The 15,632-nt window shown below is 36.6% G+C and overlaps 1 protein-coding gene across 1 annotated transcript; it reads left to right on the top strand.

The window, feature by feature from the left end:
- The first annotated feature begins 9,905 nt into the window (after nucleotides 1-9,905).
- Nucleotides 9,906-12,579, top strand: LOC103477173 (uncharacterized). The gene is made up of 3 exons (XM_008430109.1): nucleotides 9,906-10,092; nucleotides 11,210-11,397; nucleotides 11,474-12,579. Exons 1-3 carry the CDS (start codon nucleotides 9,970-9,972, stop codon nucleotides 12,000-12,002), a joined length of 840 nt encoding a protein of 279 aa, XP_008428331.1. The 5' UTR covers nucleotides 9,906-9,969; the 3' UTR covers nucleotides 12,003-12,579.
- Nucleotides 12,580-15,632: the final 3,053 nt, after the last annotated feature.

Consider the following 15,632-nt stretch of genomic DNA (forward strand, 5'->3'; position numbering starts at 1 on the left):
ATTCCCTCAAACACACACTGGAACTTCTTCTTCAGACCAGATTTAAGTTGACGTTGACAAACTGCAGGATCTTCTAGATTAACACAAAAAGTACAATCAACCAAGGGAAAAAAAACCTCTTCTAAAAATGATTTGAATAAATGTTATTCCATTCCATGTCTTCAGACATTAGTAGCTGTGTAATTTCTCCCTCAGGTTAAATCTTTGTAGAAATCCTCTTACTGTTCTGCAGACGGTCAGCCAGCTCCTGCTGCTTCATCCTCCTTAGGAAGTTCAGTGTGATCTTCATCACTGCCTCTCTGCTGCTCCTCCTCTGCTCTTCATCATCACCTTCCAACCCCTCATCATCTCTCTGACTCTCTGAGCATTCTGGGTCATCCTGACTCAGAACCTTCTGGAACTTCTTCAGCTCGTTCTTCACAAAAGTGACAATGTTGTCCTCCAGCAGCTGGAACAAAATAATATAAGAAGGAAACATCAGACTGAAACCATGGAGCCAAACATCAGATCCATGTTGGACAGACTGACGGTCCTCTGGTCTACAAAGTGCAGCATGGAGATGACTGTGAACAGAACCCATGGAACAGTAGTGGTTGTTCATGTACAGACCATAAATATGGAGTCCAGCTGTGTTTGATGCTGCTGGGCAGATGGACCACTGGGAAACTCTGAGCTCTGCTGGTCCACTCTGTGGAGGAACCAGGAAGAAATAGCACTATTAAATCAGTGCATACAGGGACTAATATTGTAATAGTCCATGACCTGATATCTGAAGCTTTACTTGTCCTAAAGATGCCATTGAGTATCAGGAGCTCAAGAACTTTGTTGCATTTTCAACTCAGTTCACTTTGTTTACAGCATGTCTTTTCTTTCTTTCTTTTCCTGATAAAGTTTTCCACATAGATTGATTCCTTCACAGAAGAGCTGCATTTATTTCAGGAATACATTACACACACTTGGACTGTATATTAATCAGACTTATAAAGGAATGTCATTGTGCAAGGGAATAAATATTTATGGATTCAATACTTTTCAGACCTTTATTTGGAGAGGGAGTAAAGACTCCAGTTTTCTCATTAACAAAACAAAGAACCAATCAGTGAGCTGCAGACCCACGTAGATATTTTATGTAACAAGAGAAGCATGTGAGCAGACAATTATTATACCTGACTGTAGCCATGGAAACCATTATGAATGTTGTAAGCATACAACTTTAAGAGCTATATTTCTTCTTCTGTGGCATTGTTTTGTTAAATTCTTTGCATCCCTTAGGTTTTCACTTTTTGTAAACGTGTCCTGAGGGATAAGTGGGTACTGGTCATTTTTCTTCTAAATACATCCAGTTTATTTATTGATTTATTTAGTGCAATTGCATCATCCTCACCATTGTAATACACAAATTCCTCCCAGAATGTGAATATTCAAGTGAATTTATGACTTTAAAGCAACATGGATTGACTTTTGTTGTGCTATATGCTTTTGTGCTTTGTAGGACACGAAGCGGGACGCTAATGTGGTTTTTATTCTCTTTACTGTCCTTGTCAGGTATGTCATGTGCATAAAAAGTTCTATTTGTTTATTTTAAAAATTGTGCGACATTGTCACCTGCCACCCCTCCTGTAAAGTTGTGTTGCAGGAGAGGACTTGGCAGTTTATCTGTTTACTATTCTCATCAGAATAAATGTAGACACTGCCCATCTCCAAAGACAAACTGCATGTTATGGCCAGTGGTCTTGTATGTTTTCTTTAGGTGGATGCAGCCCTCATCCTCCTGTGCCACTCCCTGAGGCCTACAACAGAGCTGATTGGCTCATCAATTGTCAGCTCCACCAATCCCTGATGAGGCCTCCCTTTTTAAATCCAAGAATTCCTGGGAGAAGGTGTGGTTGATTCTTTGTTGAGAGAGCTTACCATGTTATTGGGTGTCTGACTGCTTTATAATAGCTTTGTCTTTCTGTGAGCTTTTTGAAAACTTTGTTGCCAGCCTAGATAGCTTTTGTACATAAGCTTCTAGCTACCTAGTAGAGTTTTGTACTTTGATTGTTTTTGTTTAACCTTTATGGTCCAGTTTTGTTTTTTAGGATCTTTGGTTTACAACTCTGATTGTTTTGTGGATTTTGTTTAATTCGTACTTTTGGTTATACAACCCTAACTTGATTGTTGTTGATTTTCACCTTTTTGTTTTGTTAAAACCAAGCAATAAACCCCATCTGTTAAACCCTTAATGGTTTCTTTAATGTTACTTCTCCGACCCCCTGGCTTAGCTGGGTTGTAACACTGCGTCAGAGGCAAATTCTTGACTTATAACTAGGACAATGCAGAAAAGAGTAAGTCTCACATTCAGATACTGTAAAAAGACTTGAGTTCATGTTAAACAGAAGTTGGAATAAAAACATTTCAGACTTAAACAGTTACAGCAGTTAGATACAGCTCACCTCTCTGATGGTCGAGGAAGGGATGAATTAAAGAATACACCCATGTCTTTTGACGTGTTGCTCTTAAGGGACACACCACTGGGTTCAGGTTCATGTGTAGCTCTGAGCTTCTGATGGGCCCTGACAGAAAAAAAACCCAATAAGCACATTCTGTTAAGTTTTGCTAATCCCAAATCATCTGAAAATTTGAGTTACAATCACTGCACATGATGTAGAACACAGAGCTCTATTCAACAGATGAGTGTCACTCAGCCAACTCTACAACACAGAGATGACTGTAATGAACATTTTCTGGATGAATAAGACTGATGGTTGAGACAATGTAGACATTTAAACATAATGAAGAACATTGACAAATGCTATTTAACAGTTGTTCACTTGTTTAATCATGACCCTAATCAGACATAGATGCTTCAATATTTGAACTACTTAAATTAAGAGTTGTTTAATTTTCTTGTATCCATTTTAAATTGAATTATTTTGGGATATGATCGAACCAATGTCATATTAAGAGGCACTTGTCAGATTTTGTATTTTTAATACATTTTCCTAACTGATGTGTTGTATAATAAGTGATTTAAGTTTCACAGTGTAGAAGAGTTAATTTCCTCACATTTTCACTGCTGCGGTTCTGGAGAACATCTGACACACAACACTACACTTATGAATGTGGGAAAAACATCTCACCTCATGTTAAACTCATGTTGGAATAAAAATATTTCAGACTTACACAGTTTGCACATTTACAGCAGTTGGATTCAGCTTACCTTTCTGATGATGGTGATCCAGAAGTGTTAAAGAATAGGCCCATGTCCTTTGATAAATTACTTTTAAAGGACAAACAGCTGGGTTCAGGCTCATCTGCACATTTTTGTTTTTGATGGATTCTTCCAGAACATCTATGTAAAGCTCTGTATATATTAAAAACAGAATCAGAATGATTGTAATGAATATTACTAATCATCATTGTTCAGAAAATGTAAAGATTTTTTAATGTATTATTTCTGACAGTGATCATTCCTGTTTCCGATACATTCAATACCTCAAGACAAAAGAATGTACTGATTTGACTTTTGCTTTAAAATGCCAATTATGTCTAAACCCACTTCATTGTTGTATCAGCAATGTTCAGATACAACAGCAGAAACCATCAATATCAAACCTAATCAATATTGAGATTACAGGTAAACTTCATTTGGACATAAGATAATGCTAATTCTTTACATACCACAGATTTAGTATATAGTTTGTCCAGAAGTAGAAAATAGAAACTATTTGATCTAAATGGGTTGTGAGCTGATAGATTTTATTGAGACACCCACAAATAGCCTGTACATGATGCACACAGTTAAAAGTAAACCGCAGATTAATTGTATTCATGAAATAATTTTTTAACAATAACAATGTGTGATATATATTTTTTTCATTTGATAACTAATAATTTAGAGAATTGTGGCACATATGGGGATGATACATGAATAATTGTACAGGACCAAAAGAAGTATTGATAAATTGATCAACATACATTGAGCTGTACATGTTGTGCACTGGCAGAACAAAACTTTCTGGATATCACCAGGGACAGAGTTCAGATGTACTGTACTTCATGAATTGTAAGATTTTAACAAAACTAGTTCACAGTCAGTGTAATTGACCAAGTGTCTGAGAGATATATGACAATGTTTATTTTGTTAAAAAAAACATTAATCTAATCATACCATGAGTACTGTGTATATTATATTTGGACTTTTAATGAACATCCTAAAAATACTATCTGTTCACCTTAGCTTAAGGAGATATGCATTGTTTCCATGATCTTTTGAGTCATGGGTGATTATAAAAATAATAATTGAATAAATGAATTAATTTGCTTTATTAATCCCAAAGGGAAATTCATATTTCAGTACAGCCCATTTAGTCCACCAAGTGCCAGGATAGGCTGATACAAATAGACTTTTTACCAAATGTTTGACAAAGTGGACAGCATCAGGAAAAACATTTAACAGTAACTTGTCCACCTAATCTCAGAGCAAATCTACATCATCCTGGATTATGTTCCTTAACGTAATTTGTGTAGCTTTTAGGGAGAGAAACATAGATTGATCAGGTATAATATTCAGACCACTGACAGGTTATGAGTCCAACACTAATTAACTGTTCATTGTGATACCTGCAATGGGATTGACATATTAGGCAGTAAATGAATTTTGCGTCCTCAAAGTTAAAGAGTTGGTTTGAGCCAGTTTGACAAACTAGCAACATTTTGATAACAGACTCCTGGTCCATCATGGACACGACAGAAGATGAAAATCCCTTTAAAAACTACAAAAAGTCCATTGTTCTGGTTGTTGCAGTGATGGAGTAAACTATGGATTTACATTGATTGGAGTATGACGGTTCACAGTATCAAATGATTATGGGATTGCAAAGATTTTCTTATAAGGAATGCTTTTGAGAATAATGTTGATGCTGATAAGAATGAAGATTAATTCAAATAGTTCAGAACAAATTGAACAAACAAACATATTGGAATAAAAACTCATCTCCACTCTTTTTAAAAACTTGCGATGTTGCATCCAACTCACCTTTCAGCAGCAGATGGTTGGTTGGACTGAAAGTCATTGGAACTGTTTTCTAATCCTTCACTCTTTAACAACACAGATGTTTCAGGAACATTTTCAGATCTGAGACTTGGGTGGATCCTGCAAAAAAAACACAACACATTCTGTGGTGTATTAATTTTACTTTTCAATAATAGTAATTATTTTGAGCCACTCTTAAAATCCAAAACAACACACTGTCAGAAAATAATTTTTCTATAAAATTTCCAGATTAACTGTTTGAGGATGTTAGCGTTGAGCTGACCATCGATTAAATTTAAACTTGACTTAATTTTCTGACTTCTATTGACATAAACCACAAACAAACTGATAAAGCTTCTTCCTGGTGTTCTGTTTCTAACATACTCATTTGGAAATCCCATTGACTCACCTCTGACCTTTCCTCCGGCTCTCATCTTCCCCACACAGAGTGGTTTTAGAGGGAGGCACTCCCTCCTCTCTGTCCTCACACTGATCCATGCTACTGAATTCACTTCAGCTCACACACACGTTCTAGCTTCACCTGCAGAGGAAACACACATCATTCATCAGCTCTGATCATCTTTACATCATTAGAGCTGGAAACAGATCAGCTGCTCCTCCTCTGATTGGCTCTTCTTCTCTGCTTCATATCAGTGTCAGKTGRATGCAGTCAGACAGCAGAGAGGCAGAGGAAGCTGCATCAGCTGTTGCACTTCTACCATCAGTCCACTAGATGAAGACATGGAGCAACATTTACATTCACTGACACTGATTCACTCTGGAATCTTCAGTCCACCACACTGACTCATTTCAACATGTGACACCATTTCAGTTGATTATCAGGGTTCACAGCAACAGATTCATTATTACTGGCTAATTACTGGCTAGTTTTCAGGTGACTTTAAATCAGCAAATACAAACAAAGACACATGTCAGGTCCCAGCTGACATGTCAGCTGGGAGGAGTTTTATAAGCAGTAAATGTTTTCTTTTTATCATTGCTACTTAGACATAATCTTTGAATAAAATAAATAAAATGTACAACTATTATTACTATTATTATAAAGTGACTGGAACTAAAATGTACCATTTTGTAAAAGGAACCATGAGAAATCTTTGGAATTTTCTGTGACCAAAACACAAACTAAAGAATGACAAAGTAATTAAATGATACCAGTTTGACTGGAAAGACTGATGGAGTTTGGGAATCACAGATGACATTTACCTTCAGGAAATAAAAACATTCTGGTCTTAACAAAAACAACAAAACAAAAAACTAAACAAAAAAAAAATTGCAAACAATTATTCATTAATTAAATAATTCAGATTCAGAATTAAGTTATTCCTTGTCTCTGGTAGATTTGTTTTTAACAATAAAAAATTATTGTAACATTTTTTCCAGATATCAGAGAGCAGAAACAAACAAACCGGAAGGTTCTGGGAGACACAGTTCAAGAAGGAAAATAGCAAACTTACAGTTTGTTCAAATGATCCAAAGAGTTGAAGAAGTTGTGAACAACAGACAGAGACACAGGTGATCTGCTTACTGGAAGGAGGCGGAGCATCACCTGTGATGGAGGTTGACAGGTAGGAAGGTAGCAGCAGGGCAGTTCTGGAACAACAAACCTTCAAGTTTGAACCACATGTCACATGCATGAAAAGTTCTACTTCCCTCCTTTTCTTGTTTATTCTATCATTCTGTTGTGATGGTATTACTGTAATTTCACTTTATTACTGTAATTTTACATGTCATTTAGAACATTCAACAAACTTCATCCATCCATCCATTTTCTTGCACCCTTTTTCCCTCAGTGGGGTCGGGAGGGGTGCTGGTGCCCATCTCCAGCTAACGTTTCGGGCGAGAGGCGGGGTACACCCTGGACAGGTCGCCAGTCTGTCGCAGGGCAACACAGAGACACACAACCATGCACACACACACTCATACCTAGGGGCAATTTGGAGAGGCCAATTAACCTGACAGTCATGTTTTTGGACTGTGGGAGGAAACCGGAGTACCCGGAGAAAACCCACCATGCACAGGGAGAACATGCAAACTCCATGCAGAAAGACCCCAGGCTGGGAATCGAACCCAGAACCTTCTTGCTGCAAGGCAACAGCTCTACCAACTGCGCCACTGTGCAGCCTTCAACAAACTTCAAAAACACAAATCTCTTCTTGGATCCAGCCTCTATTGTCCACTCTACCAGAGGACAAGCACCAGGAAAAGGAGCCGACCCGGTTTCTCTCTGTGTCAGCAGGTCGATGGTACAGACTGTAAAACCCAAAACATACATACATGATCTGTTACAGTCTGTGTTCACTAAACACATCTAAAATAATCATGTCTCTAAGTCCATCACTGGTTATGATGGGGGAAACAAAGATATGTTTAGTTAAAGAAACAGAGCCAGTTCTGGTAACAGATAAGGCTCTGGTTGGTTTCCCAACCATCTGGACTTAAAAAAAATGAAAACCATCAGAGATCTGCAGCATCCTGAAAACTAAAGCTCATTTATTAAGTTAATGTCAGTGAAAAAGTTCTGAGGAACTGAAGTAGAATTACACTGGATTTAATTATATGACAAGAAGTCGGGTCATTTAATAAGAGAAAATATAAAGAGACACTATCATTTTTCAGAGCACCAGTAAGCAGAAGGTGTGCAGTGAAATCAGAGGCAGTTTTATGAAATCCTCATGAGAAATTAAAAAAGCTCCAATAAAAATGTTTCATGATGGAGTCATGAGAAGAAACTGAGCTGCTGGTTGCTTCCTGCTGCAGTAACTGGTCTGACTGGTCAGACTGAGTGAGTGAGATTCCCCTGCTGACGTCTGAAGACGTGAACACTTTGCATTCCCAGTGAACACCAACACTCTGCTGCTGTGTGTTCCCGGTTCTGTTCAGCTCTGAAGGAACCAGAACCTGCTTTAACTGGTCTCTTTATTGGTGATTTTTCTCCATCTGGTCTTCAAAAATAAATTACATAATGTCTAATTAGACGCACTGAGGCATTTTTCAATTATCCAAATGTGGCAGCGATTGGAAAATGTGTACAAAACAACAGAATTTGTTGGTAATGCTAAAAGGTTCTGGTTTCTTTTTTTTAATCTGTGAGAAAGTTGTTGGGTGTGAATGTAGGGAACATGTGAAAGCTTCACCTGTAAGCCGTTTCGATACATGATGCTTATGGCATGACTTTGCTGTGCTTCCTACGAGTTTTGCAGTCTTGTATCATATTACTGTTAAGAACAAATAACTTTTGGGAAACAAAAAACTCAAGCAATCTAGATTATTGGTTTTATTCATGCGTCAGAATGCGCCATGTATCCATAGACATGTAGGACATGTTTAATATTTTAAGAGATTTTACAGAAACATCAAAATAAAGGATTACATTTTAAGTCACATTAAAACCTCATCCATCTGGACGCTAAACTGTTCGCTGCATCTGCAACTACCACCAGTTTTACCTCTGTGCTTATTTATTGCAGTTAGTATTTAAGTTCATGCTCCACTCAAACACAGCTATGCTGCTCTTAAAGCGAAAGCCCTGCTGTTGATCTGCAAAATGATTGATAAGAAACCACAGAAGTAGAAAAACATCTGAGGCTGTTTTTGCATTTGTATCTAAGCAGCGGGAACCTGAACCTCTGCACTGTCACAAGTATATTTCCTCAAACAAGTGTTGACTGCATGTTGTTTATATTATTGAAATGTTAGCGTATGCATGAAATCTTTTCAATAAATATATAAACATCATGAATTTTAAAATATATGCATTTGTTCAAATTATTTCTGCTCAATGTTTTCGGTTGCATGTTGATCATCAACTCAACTTCCTGCCACACGTCTCACCACACTGATGCTCTGTAAGTATAGAGGAAAAAGCATTTTGGTGCAGAAAACTGTTTGAAACTGACTTTGACATGTATATAGTGTCCAGTGAGGACTGACGTTGTTAATTACCTGATGAACTTTAGGTAAAAAATAAAAAAGATCTGCAAAACTCAAGACTTAGCGACTGGAGAACAAAGCAGGAAGACGTCTGAGGGGAGGTAGGAACTTAGTGCTTGGAAAATGTAAATTACTGTTGTGTCAATGATTGTTTTTAAGTGATAATGTGGAAGACAGAAACAAAATTAGACATTTTCTACTGACTGCAATGCAAAAGAAAAAAAAGTGATTTATTTTAACCTTTTATAAGGAGACTTGAGTGTAAAATGTGTTTTTAACATTTAAGCCGGTTATCACAGAATTTTAAAAGCCAAAACTGCCACAATCCTACAGTGTTTTTGTTCTAATTTTTTTGTATTTGAATATTTATTTTTTACATCTTAGATTTCATCTTTTTGGTTCATTTCTTTACATGTAATTACTTTGTTCTCACTTTGTAATCTTGGTGCATTTTTAATCTATTATGATGTTTGAGCCTCTGAATACTTCCTCCACAGCTTCCTTCATGTTTATTGGTCTCCTTTCCTAAACCTGCCTGTTTGCTCCCTGCTCTGCCTTCACACCATCTATTGCCATACTTATAATATCAATTTATTACTGCTGAAACAATTCATTCATTAAATACCACTTACCAGTACGATTACTAAGATCTGATTTAATAAGTAATTCTTGCAACATGAAGCAACAATTTAGATCAAGAACTTTTATTTTAACTATTTGTACTATTGAAGCAGTTAGTATTTTTTATTACTATCATTAATTCGTTTGAACTCAATTATGCATTATGAAGCTGGAAGAGACAGAGTCTCCTTAAGACATTTGGGACTAATGGAATATGAATTATGCTACACTCTTTTTATTGCACTTTTTTATATTAGATCTCATCCTAAAATGTGTTCATTTTCTACTTAATTAAATTTTTATTTTTATTTTTAAATATCTTGTTTCATGTCTGTGAGGAACATGTGTGACTTGTTTTTCATCCTTCCTGCTGATGTAACATGTTCTTATTTCAGAAACCGACACAGGAGATGGATCATGCTGACGTTGTTTATCTGGTCATGTGGCTCAACATTCGGTTCTGCCTTCCTGTCACAGTTCTGATCATCGGGTTGTGCTGCATGGTAGATATCAACAATCATATTGCCTTAATATTAAGCTCTTTTGTTCCTGTGTGCCTACACATAATCTAAATTAACATATCATATCAAAGAGTTTAATCTTCCATGAACTCTAAAATGTTTCAAGGACTTTTGAAAGAGAAACTGGCCCACAGCATCACAGACCTTCTTCTGTACTTTATAATGAGCATGAGGTGCTTTTCCACATTTTCCTAATGTCTTTCACAAATGACCTACCTGGATGTTTTACACGGATATGCTCAATCTTAAGATTGTTGACTTCTACTAACATTGGCTCAGGTTGGTTTCCCTCACATACTTCCAGACTCCAGTCTTCACCTATTTCTCACACTATCAAAGTTTTGCATTCACTCTTTCAACTAAAGCTTACTGACACAGAGTTTTACTGACTGGGTATTACTGATAAAATTATGCAGTCCAACAAATTAGTCCAGTCTGACCAGAGGACATGTGTCCTGTTAAGAGTCCTCATACTAGTGGAGCAGAGTTTTTTCTTTTGTCAGCTCACTCCAAAACAAATGATTGTTATAATAACTATGATAAAGATCTATAAAGATCTTTATTTCCTTTAGCCTTTTGCTCCCAGGCCATGCTAGAAAGACAAAACCTTCCTTATAAAGGTTTGTTTCTCACAGTTTCAGATGTTTTAATTGTTCTCCTCATTCCCCTGACAGTAGACATGACCAAGTTGAGGCAGGTAGTTAAAATTTGTTCCCATTTTCTGACTAAATATGAAAGTCAGTATCTGGTTTCTTTACTTGAAGAGCATTTGCTGGTTTTGTCCATTTTCAATAGTTGTAAAGATAAATTAGTCTGTTTGACATCCTATTGACATCCCAATAAAACTGGAAAATTTTAAAAATATGAGTGGGATTTTTTTTTAATTCATATTATGTGCCAACTAAAAAAGTTTAGTAATTAAAAATTGGAGTTTTGTAAAGGTTTTACAGTGTTGGAATATCCTGCTGCATGGCTTTTTGTACATCTCTATGTGGGGTACCACTAATTGTTGAGGATTTGTATGATATTTTTAACATTTTATTTTTGTATTATCAACTTGAATGAGACTGATTTGTCTTTGAAAAACTGGCTCCTGCAGGTTCGACTGGAAAACATTCCTGTCATCAAGTACATGAACCTTCTGGTCTCCAATCTGGTCCAGTTCAGCTCCATGATCGTCTGGGTGGCACAAAAGGATGAAAGAGAGATCCCCGTCTGGTCTGTGGCCGTGTATTACTGCAGCGTGTTGGCCAGTCTGGGCTTCCGGGTCTGCATCACTCTGGAGAGGTATCAGTACTCCTCTGTTTGAAGCAGGGATAGCTTCTGTGTAGTGATACAAATGTCTCTCTGTCTCCTGTTGCAGGTATTTTGTGATCGTCCCCCCAAAGCGGCAGTGCATCAAACAACCTATAAGTTCTGCGTTGATCTGCTTCATGATGTGGGGTGTTTGTCTTACAGCTGCTCCGTTTCTGAGGGCCTATCAACATGTTTTACCCATCTTTGTTTTCGTAGTTTTTGCTCTGGCCATCCTCTCGGCCCCCATCATGGTTTTCTGTCTCACTCAGAGCATCAGATCGCTTCCTGCTGCCACCTCTGTGTCCACAGAGGAGAAACGCAGAGCTGTGGGGGTTTTGGTTTTCTTTGTGGTCAGTTACACTGAGATGATCCTCTCCACAGACATTTGGTCTGTTTTAGTCTCCAGCTCGTTTTTATTCCATCTGTCTGACTTCAAAGTGATAGTTTATACTTTTCTACTGAATCCTTTTATGGACCTGGTTCTGTTTGTTTTCATGTGTAAAGGTCCCATTTATAAGCTGTTGGGACATCTGTGCTGCTGCAGCATGGATCAGACTGCAGATAAAGTAATTGAGGAGATTTACGAGTTGGAATGATGATGAACACATTGAAAGCATATTAGGAGGCAGTATTTAAAAAGACAAACCACTAAAAAAACAGAACTTTAAAAGTCTTCTACGACATCACGCAGTAAACAGAAATCATTGTTTTTTGTCATTTCATGTTTAACTTCAGTTTATGGTTGTATGAACTTTCTTTTGAGTTCTACATTTTGGCTTATCTGCCTCAGCAAAATATGCAGCAAATATGGTAAGATGTGAAATGTTCTATAGCTACTTGTAAAACTCCTGCTACTACCAGCAAATGCAACTGACTAAACAATAACTCAGTAAGCAATACTTTCTTTATTCGCTAGCCTGATATATAATTTAAGGTTTTTAATGACTACATGTGGCTCCAGGGATAAGATTTCTGACAGAGTTGTTTCTGTTGGTTTTTTGTATTGTGATAAGGAACTAAATGCTCCAACATGGGAACATAGGATCAGAAAATAACTTTAAAACTTCAAATCAGATGAGTTCATCCATATGTTCTCCATGTGATTTTCATGATTCCTTTGATTAAGTATTAAATGTGTTACAATCAGATGAATATTAATTTATTTCCTCCAGAAGAACATGCTCAGTCACCATGTTGTTAATCTGCCCCCGCGACCCGACCCCGGATAAGCGGAAGAAAATGGATGGATGGATGGACATGTCATTCATGATGCTTTTAATGATCTTGTTGTAAAAATGTCTGTAGAAAAAGCTGCTTTACTTAAACATGTGCTTGTGTATAATTCATAAAGACATTTAATAGAGAATTATCTATGTGACAGAGGCTTTGGATGCAATTAGATCCTTAGCCAGATGTTTGATAGCGCTTAACAAAAAGTAAAAAAACAAAACAAAAAAACCCTGCCAGCTAAGAGTGCCCTCTACTGGAAGAGTTTTTAACAATTATATGTTTTAAATAACTTCATGCATCTGTGAACACATCTGAATAATTCTGCGTTTTGATGGAATAATTATTTAATAAAAATGTCTGTTATTATTTGTTGATTTTCATTTTTTAAATATATTCCCCCCTGTAAAATATTTCCTAATTTCTTCAACAGTAATAAGCCTTTCATTAGTTCTACTAAGGGAACAACATTTAACAAAGAAAATACTTTTCGAGGTGGACACCCCTGCACAGTAATGGCTTGTTTTTTCAGATAAAAGCATAAAACAGAACTATATTTATTGTAGGCATATTGTGCCAATATAAATTCATGTTTCTCAGTTAAGAAACAGCTTTAAGTTGGAAGTTCACCTATTATTTTTATGTCAATCAAACTAATTTATTGAAACTTCAGTAAAAGTTTTGTGCTCTCTAAAACAGATGAACCAGAACAGTTAAAGTAAAGGTGCATCATTAACTTCATGTTAAATGTTTTTTGATTCATGTTTTTGGATTAAAAGCTGTTGCTGGTTTCCTGTCTTCATCTTTTACTTTGATCATTAACTCAACTTCCTGCCACTCACCTCAGGAAACCTTAGTGCAGATACAACTGCTGGAACCTGCAAAAAAAAGAAAGAAAATGTGTGATTACTTTAGTGTTTTTCTGGGTGAACCTCAGCTTCACTCTTATTTATAATTTAACTTTTACCATGTACATTTACACTTTAAATCTACAACCAGTTTCATTTGACAAGGTTGTGCTTGCACAGTGTTTCTCAACCTTATTCGGGCCACTGCCCCTCCTCCCCCGGCTTTATCCAGGACCCTCAACATTAAAACATGGATAGAACTGTAACTACATTAATCATAGCTCTTCTTCTCTTCAGTGCTTCTGTCGGTTTTTGCTGGTGCAGCTCTGTGCTGCCTTCAGGAGAATGGGACATCAGAGTATCATCCATAAAACTTCACCCACATGACATTTATTGTGCAAACCAGAGCTTTCAGTGGAAAAACAAAAGTTCCAGGTCCTTTTAATGCCATACAAATATGAGACAGAAACATGGATTATATCTTTATATAGACCTGTCTATTGATTATAGATTAATAGTTTTACTGGACAGAAACTACAAAGAACAAATCTGGTTCTTAATCAAATCCTAATGAGTCAAATTGAAAGTGTCATGGAGTCATCAGCCTCATGACATTAACACTGACATGAAAAATAATATTGAAAAAATAAATATATCAAATCTAATTAAAAACATATGTAGCCGAGTGGCGAGATGTTGTTTCGCAGTGGCCACCAGGGGGAGCTGTGTGTGCCAGCTCGTTAGAGAATGGGGTGAAAACCGTTAGACCGGTAGAAGCAGCTTTGTTGTGCTCGCTACGGTGTGCTAACGTTCATAACGGTTTTCTGCGGTCCTAAACAGAAGATTTTGGTGAAAAACTGTGGAGCTTGTTCGGGCTCTGTGAGGAACTGTGGAGCTTGGTATGTCTTGGGATATTGTGAGTTTCTGTTGAATGATGTCTGGTTCTAGTTAAACAATGATCTGTTATTTCCCTGAATGTATGTTTATCTTCCGCGATTTTGAGTTGTAAGCCAAGTTTACTATGTGAGTATTTTGAAATGTTACACTAGGTTTATCATATTGTAAGAAGTCTGTGATTTTATTTCTTTTTTTATACACTGAGTTGACCACATTGTAAGAAGTCTGTGTGATTTTATTTTTTTCTTTTATAGAAGCGTGCCTGCTTCAGTTGTTTATGCACTCAATAAAAAAAGAGATTTATTTGATTCCTGCTATTACATTAGCTGTCACTATAAGATCTTTAACCAAAATTTACCATTCTGTATAACTCCAAATCAATTTAACAATACTCTTATTCTATTAGAGTATTCGGGAAATAAAGAAAACCCCATTTATAACTTTGTGTCTGGGTTCCTCATTTTACCAGGCTACACATAAATAAGTGATCAGTTCTTTACTGTTATGGTCTGTAAGATATATTTATTCTCAGTACTAGATGTGGCCTCAACAAACCCATGGCACTTCAACAATATTATTTTACCTTTTATCTGGAAATAGTGTCTGCTTATTCTTGCCATACAGTCTCTGTATTAATTATTGCTCGAAAGGTCCCAGCGCCCCCCTTTTGTAAAAATGTCCGCCAGCGCCCCCTGCCGTCCTCTGAACGCCCCCTGAGGGGCGGTACCGCCCACGTTGAGAACCGCTACTCTAAATCTTGTTTCTTCTGCTGTGCCATCACAAATGATAGATTTTTCCAAAAATAAATTGCTAATGAACTGACCCGAAGGGAGGACGAAACTCCAGCAGTAGCGAGCGATAAATATTTATACCTGTATTTCATTTATTTTGAAGTATGTTGGTCCTGTTTACAACTATGATTTTCATGTTCCAAAGCAATTTTTTGTATGTTACATCTTATAGTAATTAACAAAATAGTTTGACTACAAAGACTAGAGTCAATACTGCTTTACATTTAATTTATACGTTGAAATTTGTATAGTAAAATGCAATAAATTAGTTGTGATGTGCAGAAGATGAACATTAGCAAGCTCAAGAATATGTTTAACTCTTAATATATAATAGCAAAGGTTAGTTATAAAGACTAGATGACGTCAATTTATGGTCTTAAATTGCTAAATAAAATCTGCAAATTGTCGAATGGTTTTATTTTTATATCACTTTGCATGAACTACTTTCAAATTGTTTCATGTT

The sequence above is a fragment of the Poecilia reticulata genome, linkage group LG15 (assembly GCF_000633615.1).
Source record: "Poecilia reticulata strain Guanapo linkage group LG15, Guppy_female_1.0+MT, whole genome shotgun sequence".
NCBI lineage: Eukaryota > Metazoa > Chordata > Actinopteri > Cyprinodontiformes > Poeciliidae > Poecilia > Poecilia reticulata.

What these genes read in the sequence shown, in the direction of transcription:
- LOC103477173 (XM_008430109.1), top strand. Translation starts at nt 9,970, where the DNA reads ATGTTCTTATTTCAGAAACCGACACAGGAGATGGATCATGCTGACGTT. An exon ending in TCATCGGGTTGTGCTGCATG is followed by an intron (nt 10,093 to 11,209) that starts GTAGATATCAAC and finishes TGGCTCCTGCAG; the next exon opens with GTTCGACTGGAAAACATTCC. An exon ending in GTCTGCATCACTCTGGAGAG is followed by an intron (nt 11,398 to 11,473) that starts GTATCAGTACTC and finishes CTCCTGTTGCAG; the next exon opens with GTATTTTGTGATCGTCCCCC.